The sequence below is a fragment of the Lasioglossum baleicum genome, chromosome 9, assembly GCF_051020765.1.
Source record: "Lasioglossum baleicum chromosome 9, iyLasBale1, whole genome shotgun sequence".
NCBI classification, from domain to species: domain Eukaryota; kingdom Metazoa; phylum Arthropoda; class Insecta; order Hymenoptera; family Halictidae; genus Lasioglossum; species Lasioglossum baleicum.
Window position 1 is genome coordinate 13,080,555 of NC_134937.1, and position 10,549 is coordinate 13,091,103.

At 37.9% G+C, this 10,549-nt stretch overlaps 1 protein-coding gene across 1 annotated transcript; it reads left to right on the plus strand.

Moving 5' to 3' along the window:
* The first annotated feature begins 151 nt into the window (after positions 1-151).
* On the plus strand, positions 152-7,253 carry LOC143212054 (uncharacterized). Its single transcript, XM_076430360.1, has 4 exons — positions 152-316; positions 1,269-1,318; positions 2,630-2,953; positions 5,435-7,253. The coding sequence occupies exons 1-4, from the start codon at positions 305-307 to the stop codon at positions 6,183-6,185; spliced, it is 1,137 nt and encodes a 378-aa protein (XP_076286475.1). The 5' UTR covers positions 152-304; the 3' UTR covers positions 6,186-7,253.
* Positions 7,254-10,549: the final 3,296 nt, after the last annotated feature.

The window sequence follows — 10,549 nt, forward strand, 5'->3', positions numbered from 1 at the left end:
ACCCATCGGTTTCTATCGAGTCGCCCAGAGACTCCAGGGGAACGCGATCTCTTTCCAGGGCTCTCCCTCGGAAAGGGGGAACCAGTGGGAGGCGGCCATCCATTCGTTCGGACCGCGATTATGCTCTTTTTATCTTGTATAAAAGAGAACCGACCTGCGCCGGACGCTTGCAATTTATCTGCACCGGTCGGAGAACGCGGATCACTGTCGGGCGCGACAGGATTCAACTGCAACCCTCCCGACAAGGATTTATCGTATCGGAGGCTCCGCTAGATTCCTGGATCCCTGCCTGAACTCGCCGACAATGTGGTCGCCTGTAAGTGGTTTTTTATTAATTATTTTCGGAAGGTTTTATTGCGGTCAGAAGGGCGTGGTTTTTGAACTTTTATAGACGGTGCTTTTCTTGAAGGTTTTGACAGAGATTTTCAAAATTGTGGGATTTTCAACTCGGTAAAATACGATCATTTATGCCAGTTTAGAAATTCGTGGATCGTTGTATTTCGATTTGAAAGGGTGTGGTTTTTTATTGGAAATTTTTTTCATTTTTTCGGAAGGTTTTATTGCGGTCATAACGGCACGGTTTTTGAAAGTTTGTAAACGGTGCTTTTTAGACAGTGGCATTGCCCAGGCAAATTTTCCGGTCAATTTAAGTCAGTTACACTTGTTAGGCAAAGCTATGCTAAAGAATTTTTTAAATCTCAAATAAAATAAAAATCCTCAATCAAGTCCAAAGAAGCTCCCTTCAAAAAGATGAATCAAAATTCAACGATCCACAAGTTTCTAGACTAGGATAAATGATCGTATTTGGAGGTTTTCACAGAGATTTTAAAAATTGTGGGATTTTCAAATCAGCAAAATACGATCATTTATCCTAGTTTAGAAATTTGTGGATCGCTGTATTTCGATTCATTTTTGTCAAGGTAGCTTCTTTGGACTTGAGGATTTTTATTTTATTTGAGATTGAAAAAATTCTGTAGCATAGCTTTGCGTAACAAGTGTAATTGACTTAAATTGATCAGAAAATTTGCCTGTGCAATATGCCACTGTCTGAAAATACATAAAACCCAATGTTTATACCGAGGCTGCATTAGATAATATAATAACAAGCACAGATTTCACTCGTGAGCTCAAGCCACCGTATCAGCGATTAATTATAACCATCCAGAATTAATAGCAGCAATTAATTGGATAGTGTAATTTACGTTACTTAGGAGCTGATAGTCTAATTTACATTGCTTAACGATTAATACCCTAATCAACGCCCGCAGGCTTTCTGGATTCTGGTGTTGGCGATCGGCGAACCTCTACTCACCAACGCGTAAGTATACACGCAAGACAAACGTTAACCTTGTTAACAGACCGTGACTGAATCACGTGTAACATCTTGCATGTGCATATATGTAAGATGCAGAATTGTGTGAACGTCTTATCTGAGGAAAAGCTTCGTGTACGAAGTGAAACAATCGAAGACAACTATCTTTTACTTAGTGATCAGCCATCAAGAGAATATTCTGAATACTAAATACTATATTATATATATTCTATTATACAATATTATAAATATTATATCAGATGATTGCATAAGTGTATAAAAAATTATATAGTCACCATTCTTTTCTAATTGTAGAAATGAATGGTGACTATACAATAATTGATAACAATGCTGTATTCTTTAAAATTTAACCACTGAATTTTATTTATAAAATCGAGCACGAACTTATGCAATCATCTAATATAATTATAGAATATATATATTCTATTATACATATACGGGGTGAGTGTCTCATAACATGACGATCTCAAATAACTCGTAAGTTGTTTGTTGTACGAAAAAAATGTTTAAACAAATGTTGCATCGTTCCTAGGGGGACATACAATGCTGCAATCTTATTTTTGTTACTTTGATTGTTTATCAAGGTATGAAGGTCACCTTCAGTTTCTTAAATAGAATGCCCAATATTTTTGCTCGAACTCGGATGAAGCACAAAATTTTGCGTAAAAATGTATTGAGCTTCATATATCATAAATCTAATATTTAACGAGATATTATCGATTGTAGCTACTACTTCAGAGCTAGTGGGTGCTCGAACTCGAACTGATACCCCTCACCTTGTGAATATGGTTAAGTACATATGTACTTATTATTATTATTATTATTATTATTGAGATTGTCATGTTATCAGACTCACCCTGTATATTATTATACATATTATAAATATATATTATAAAAAGCAATTTATAGATTGGCTCACTTCCTCATTCGAACAAAAATAAAAGTATCATCAGCTTCACGAACAGAAGATAACAGCTATAGTTGTCTCATCTCTAGACTGCGGATCTTTAAGCAAAATAAAAAATGTCTGCATTGATTGCAGGACACAGGAGCCAAGTAAAAATTGTATTCTTCTTTTAATTATCTTATTAAGCTAAAACTAACACATCGATGTACTTAAATATTTTTTACATTTCCATTGTTTTAAATTGTACGTACCCATTTTTGTCATAAATGCATAAAATCCGCAGTCTACCCATGTCCAATGGTCCCAGAGCTTTCAATTAAATGATTTTTTAATTTAAGGATTGATCGATTCTATAGTGAAACGAATAAGATCCCGAGGTCTTCTTTCAGCGACAAGGTGGTGGTAGTGGTCCCCCAGCAAATAAGACGCAGCCCGGCACCACCATGGCGATCTATGCCACCTCGATTCAGAAAATCCTCCCATGAATCCCACTTCCGTCGACACCATGGACCATCGGGTTACTATCATCAAAAGAGGCCATCGTACGCGAGTGTACCCTTCCCCCATGGTGGTGATGATTTCGATCAAGGTCACGAGACTGTGAACCACGTGCGAATACCTTATGGCAAGGATGTCAGTCATGCGCTTTCATTTGGCAAGGGTTACATACCTTACGATCAGCTGAAAGGCAGTTTCTCTGTTGGCAGTGAAAAGTAAGTCAATGAATTATGAAAGTTCTTTATTATCTGTAGAATTCGTTCTAACGTTCTTTTTAATCACTTTAGAATTGAATCGTGTGTAACAATGTAATGGTTGCAATCATGGGAAAAGTTTAATTATGTAATGACAGTGAAGATAGTCGTGGCGAGGTAAATTGGTAGAAATTATTGGAGTCAGCGGGAAGCGATAATTGTGGGAATATTGAGATGTGTAATTAACGAAAATAATAGTTGAGATTAGAAAAGACGTGGATCTACTTTCAAATTAATTTCTCTTTTTCAAGCTGCAGTTGTTCGTGATAGATAAGATAATCATCCACTTAATTATAGTTTCTTCAAATTTATTAATAGAAAAGTACAGTGACGCCGTTTACTAATAGAACAAGTAAACGATCGTAAACTTCAAAGAACACTCGAAAAAAACGCAGTATAGCGTTAGCATGAGTTGTCTGACCAACAACGACGTATTCTACTAGTACCCTTCACTGTCCCACATCTTCCAGACCAGAAACCTCTTAAAAACGACGCCGCCTGTCAAACAAAGCTGACCATCGGTGAAAACAAGATTAAAACACGCCATAAATTTCTCCAAACAAACAGAAAAAGTGCTGCTAAAAGAAACACTGGCAAAAAAACTTATCTCAGCATGTTCCACTCACTTTCCCACGATCTGAAACAGCAGTACATTGGTCATTCTGCACGGACTTTCGGTTCTAGCCGAATTAATGGCTACAGTGTGTGACGTCAAGCCTACCCATTGGCTCCGAGCAAGGACTTCTTGTCAGGCACGTGGAGTACGTGTCCAATCGTCCGCCAGAGTCCCCGATCGCGTGCCTAACCGAATGCCCACAATCAGCCGAGCACTCTCTCTCTCTCTCTCTTTCGCCGTCAGAATTTCACTGATTAACCCCTAACAAGCCATTAGTGTCCGGTAAATCAGTCCTCTTATTGATCGATTTACACAATCAAATTTACATACACTATACATGCACACTGACACATTTGTTAGGATAGAAAAATGTGTAGCGGATTATTAATACTTGAAGAGTCATTTTCAATAGAGAATCTGAATAGTTCCGGGACTTCGCATTCAATCAACCTGTTATTAACCGGAATATTAAAGGAACTATTAATTATAGATTAATAGGAATAATATTAAAGGAACACATTCCGAAAGAAACTTTTGGGAGAATCTAATATATTTGTCATGTAATTTGTACAAAGGCCTATAGTTAACGTTGACACTAGGATGAGAGACGAATAACATGAAATTATTGGGTCGGCTTGAAAGCAGAGGTGGGCATTATTTGGCAAAACACAAATATTTCGAATACTATTTAATATTTTAGATTTTTTATTTCGCTGAAGGAAAATAGTATTTTAAATAAGATATACACAATTTCGAAAATAAAATATTTCTATTTTAACAATCTGAACCTCAAAATAAAATATTTCTATTTCAACAATTTGATCCACAAAATAAAATATTCCTATTTTAACAATCAGAAACACGAAATAAAATATTTTACTTTTTGCATTGCTATAATATACTCTGAGAAACCGCATAAATATACAGTCTATCTTATCGTTAAGAAACGATTTACACTCATAAATGTATTGAATTCGAACCATTATTTTCAGCAGTAATATTTAAAATTAAAATTGAAAATAAAGGCAAAATATAAATATTTTCAATATTCTTCAAATAAAATACTATTTTCAAAAAAATTACTGTCTCAAATAAATTATTTTATTTTCAAAAATTACTGCACGAAATAAAATATTTTATTTGCAAAGTAGTACACATACTTTATAATAAATAGGATTATATTTACTATTTACTACTTAAAATACTATTTTCCCCAGCTCTGCTTGAAAGTAATTTCGGTATTTTAAGGTGAAATAGAGCCTAGTTTTTTTTTTATTCGAGCAACGAACTTTAATAAACGAGATATTTTCGATTTTGTTCGATGACCTTTTGCTAAAAAGAATAAATAAGCAGTGGCGGATCTAACGGTAAGTGGACAAAGCGGCCGCGTGGGGCCCCGGGACACTACAAGGCCCCGAATTTTAAATATATTTATGAATTTTTAAATAAATTTATTTAATGTGTACCGGCATGAAATGTTTCATTACTTTTCTTTTCTGTTAATAAGGTTATGAGAGTTTTCTTGCAACTTCCATTTCTAACTTGATTTTTACCGCTTAAGGCCTTCCACTTGACTTGAGCCGCCACTGTAAATAAGAAAATATTTTATCGATTAAAGTTCATCGCTCGAATAAAAAAATCGTGTTTTTTACTTCACCTTAAAACACCGAAATTACTTTCTTACCAACCCAATAGAACAGATCTTATAGATCGATGGATTTAGAGAAGAGGAGAACGTTCCTGCTGTTGTCTTCATTCAAAATCTGGTACACTCGAGTACTGCGCTAAGTCGAGGAGAACTTACTGTATCGAACAATCTTCTTCAGGTACCCAGAGCCAGAAGAGTCGAAACCAGAGCCAGGCTACGAGCCGACCTACTCTCCATCAGGCTCCGAGTATCAATTAGGTCAATCCTTCGAGACATCGGAGCCGTTCTTCTCGGACCCAGACAGTGCAATGAGCTACAACGAGAGGCGAAACGACAGGAAGAAGTTCTACTCTTCGAGATCGATCGGCAAGGATCTGACAGTGAACAATCCGATTGATCTAAGCGCCATGATCGATCAGGGGAAAGAGCAGCTTCTATATCTTCAACAAAAGACAGCAGAGATGTACAAGAACGTGCAACCGCAACCTCAAGGAGAAATTATCCTTCCAGCTGGGATCCCAGCAGCAACTATAGGTGGCAGCAAAGATGGAGTCGTGTTGAGAGACAGCTTATCCTTAGACGACTATCAACAAAAACTGCAGGAAATGACAAAATCCTGGCCTCAGTATCTAGTTAATGGTGCATCAGGATTGACATCAGGATTGACATCAGGATTGACAGGAGGATATCAAAGTCAACAATTGATCCCTAGCTACCAACCTGCTCAACAATCATCCTCGCCGTTCACAGCGTCCTTCAACTGGCCATTGAATATAGCACAGCCAAAGAAAGGCTACGCTGTGAAAGAGGACACCATGGAACCACCGCACGATTTCAGATCCATGCCGATTCGTACCAATCCTTTTCAGTCGTATCCTGTCCAGGTGAACGCTGCTGTGTCTCCACTCGTGCAGACTGTTAATGGGTAGCTTAGGGTATACGTATATTAAGGTGTAGATCAGATTTTAAACATGACATGCATGGAGGACTCGGTCCGTGCGCAATTAGGTTAGCACGCTAGGAATTATTGTACAGAGGACTGGTATCATGATGGAAGCGAGATGATTTAGGGGATGATAGGGGCTTCTGGGTTTGATCGATGAGAGATTGCGGATCTTCAAAATGGTACAGAGAGATTAGAGGGCATTATTATTTTCAATGAATTACGACTGTTAAGGGTGGAAATAAATTTATATTCATTCTCTGGTTCTCACAATTGCTGCAGAACATTTTTATTTCGCATAAAGATCCGCGATGATGAAGATAATTCGCTCGAGGAAGAATTTAAATGAAGGAAATGTTGATGAAGGGCTCAGGAGGTTGGGAAACTATGGGTTGGAGGATTGGACTAGTTTGCGGAGAGGATCGATTTCCCGAGGAATTTTCACGATGTTTTATTAAATATTATGTTCAGAGTAGAATTGATAGAATTTTCTTTTTCTAAATTAGTTTGAGAAATATAATATTTTCTCTGCGTCACTAATTGCAATAAGAAATCGATTGATGACACGAGCAAACGGCATGCAAATATGCAGACCGCTTAAGATGAAGGCCGTGATGAGTTCCGTACGTATCGGTGAAAGTTATTCTTTATCTATTAATTGATGACAGAAGCCGAGAAAGTTCCCTCGGAGTCGATACGATTGCACTTGGCACCTCTTAATACTAAGTACTTCAGGAAATCATAGTAACTTCGTAGACAATGTAGACTGTACATACTAAGTAAGCTAACACCGTAAACGTAAACATTTATTTTTACATCGGACGTTCTGGAATTTTATAGTCACTCGCATTGTCGAAATTAATGTTCATTTTCAATCTCATTTTCCATACACGCCGAACGACGTTTCAATAAATGTTATTAAAAAGCTTATTGCGAAAAACGACAATAACGTATAAATAAATAAAGAATGTCACCTTTCCCTTCCTCTCGAGTGGACACTGTTCTTTGAAAAAATATGGAGAAAGCAATTAAACGAAAAAAAGGCGTCGTAAAATATAGATCGAAATTTCTCTCACCGGATGCGATCGCCACACTGGACGGTCAATTAAATCTTTACGTGGATCCGGCGCTCATTACGCACCTAATTATCGTTCGAAAGCTGAAGATCAGGATCACATGCAAAACCGGAGTTGTGGACGAACGATCTAATACGTTCATCATCGCAAACTCTAAATGACACCGGAATTACTATACAATGTCGAACACGAACTATTTCAAGGTTGCATCGGATCGAGATCGGACAGGTGTGGACCGTGCTTTAAGGCTGCACGGTCCATCGGTCATCGCACGCTCGTACGAGAACAAAGCATTGATCGAATGCCATGGTCGCGAGGATCACATCTTTCCCGTTTACTTTCACTCGGTGGTCCGATGACCGGCGGAACGGTTCGAAAGTCGTGAAAGTTGCCTTCGTCTCGAGGAAACCGAGATCCTCTCGATTTTCGCAGCTTGTCCACCCCCGCCTCGCGCCGTCCCCACTTTCAGAAGGTGCGAGAATTCAATGCTGAAAGATTAACGCTGAGAACAATGACGATCGCTTCGTGGTTCGTAAGACCTGTCTGGGAACAGTCATTTCATTCAGCAGCCTCCTGCGTAATCGAAATTCAACATGATTTTTGTCTCTGATTTACGGAAGAATGAGATTCGCAATGAGATTTGTAAAAATGTCTTTAAAAAAGTTGCTTCTGTCATCTTCAAGATGCAAAAGACGACGATGAAAGTGCAGACCACCCACTCGTCCGCGAATTGATGACCTCGACAGATCATAAAGAATTCCAGTGTCCATAGTCTCCTGCCTACGTGACCAAATTTGGCATTATTACTAAAAATTACCAAGCAGCGATCTCTTTTTTAAGATTCTGAAATCTTAGAAAATAGGAAGAGTTCATGCATGAATTTTGGCTACTAGAAAAATGTCCAAATTGTTCGCCTCGTTTCTTAATTCTTAATCGAATTCAAAGAAGCTCAAACAACCGTCCAATTGAGAATAAAAACAGTGGAATCAGAATTAAACGACCAGGGAAATTACCACGTAATTTTAATGAGTAAGAAGTTGATTGGCACTGCCTTTAAAGGACATTATCTCGAATTAAATCCTTTAGTTTCCCCTTATGGGAATGAAGTTTCCTTTTCTTTGGGAATTAAATAATTGGAATGAAGTATAAAAGTTGCTCGTATTCGAAGATTGAAGACAATCATCTAATTGTAATGATCTTCGAGGAAAGTTCCAACTAATGAGACTATGTAAATAAGTTTCAGGTTCGCAGCTATTGTTCCATTTTACCAAGATACTGTTATTATCCTGCGAAAATAGTCTGTTCAAAAATCTAAGAAAGAGTGAGTCATTAAAAAGGTGGTTGAAATTTTCTCTTAATCAGGGTCGTTGTACAGTCGTATAGAATTCGATCATTCCCGACGAAACAGGGCGGTATAGTTGCTTATAGGGTATAGAGTGTTGCAAACTGGATCGTAAGAGTGCGGAAGGCAATTGGATCCGTTACTTTGTAGGCATTCCCACGACAACTGGTTCGTGAAAGGAAAATCGCGGACAGAAAAACACGTAGGAACGGGTCGAAACAAGTGTTCTTCGCGAAGCAGGAACATTTTATATAGTCATTCAAACGCGCCGTGCAGGAAAAAGCAATGCTCTATTTTATCTAACTTAATTGTTCAGACCGGATTCATTATCTCGCAACGTTACTCCACTCGTTATCGAACTGATTAAAGTGCGCCTTGGTTTCCGTCCCGGATACTGTACAGGGTGTATAAAAAGTAATGGTCATCCGTTCTAGGGGTGAATCTACACCTCTGGATCATTTGTGGACATTTGTAAGAGAAACTTGTCGCAATATTGTTTACAACAAAGAAAATTGTTGTTAAAACTGTTTTTTTACATCAACACATTCCAGTCATACAAAAAAGAAAAAGTTTGAAAGAAGCCACCTGTCGCAAACAAATAGTTAGTCGGGTGGACTGTAGTAGTAGGCTTGTGTCTATACGTATAATTCTACACAATCAAATTTTGCAAGAACTTTAACAGTTTATATATCTCAATAACTATTTGTTTGCGACATGTGGCACCTGTCAACTTTGTCTCTTCTCGTTGAGTAGAAGGTATTGATGTAAAAACAAACTTTAACAATAATTTTCCTATACAAATGTCCAGAGGTGTAGATTCACCCCTACGATCGATGACCATTACTTTTTATACACCCTGTACATTTGCTAAATTGTATAATATTAGAAGAAGATTTAAAGTAACTAAACCCCTCAGCGCCCATTAATTCGTGATAAATAGACTCCGGATTTGATGCATATCTAACAAACCTGAGTAGATGCAATTTAAAACAGTGGAATTTAAAACATTTAAAAACTTTAAGGGTATTAATAGGTATATTATTTTCACTACGTTAAAATTATTAATGGAAAATATAAATTGCTTCTGTGCCTTGGAATTGATGCACAAATTTTTGATTTTGCATAAAAATCCGGAGTCTAGTAATAAAAGATATGGAACAACGAAATGGCGAACGACTCCTCCCAACGTCACCGGACGTCGGAAATGAACGTTTCCTCGTCGAGACAGAGGGAAGTAAAAGCAATTATCGCGAAGATTACTAGGAACCACGGCACTCTTCCGATTTTCCGCGCTGCTACTCCCACGACGCGCGTTACGTACACCGGAGAAAAAGTGAATGAAACGCTACATGTCACACCACAGAGACGATAACGCGTGTTATTTGCGCGTCCACTTTCATTGTCACAGTTACGGCCACTTTGCTCTTTGCTGGAAAGCAAACGTTTTTCCTGATTCCGCTCTGCTCGCCTGCGAGTTTTGAAAGGAAAAGGTTAAAGATTCTACCAGTGTCTATCGAAAGTGCATTCGAGTGTTTCGTCATTAACGTAACAGGGAATTCCGTGTCTGTGGTATGGCCAATTCTGTTCAACAACGTTTGCAGTAATGAACTTCTGAACTGTAGTCATTTAATTTAATTGCTGCACTTTTGATGAATATGTTGATCGAAGCAAACTTTTATGGAAAAGCGATGTTCAGAGATGATCTTGACCCTGACGACGTTGAGCCATTGTCATCTGCAGGTCAACCTGAAACATTCGGCAATACCTCCAATTAATGAGACTTGTAATCGAGAACTAGGTTCTTGTGGACCAGACTTGGGCATTAATCGATTAAAATTTTAATCAAGAGTGATAGATTAATGTCTGCGATAAAAAAAGAAATCATTGAAAAGTCGGCGATTGATTGAATCGATTGATGAAGTTAATCGTCAT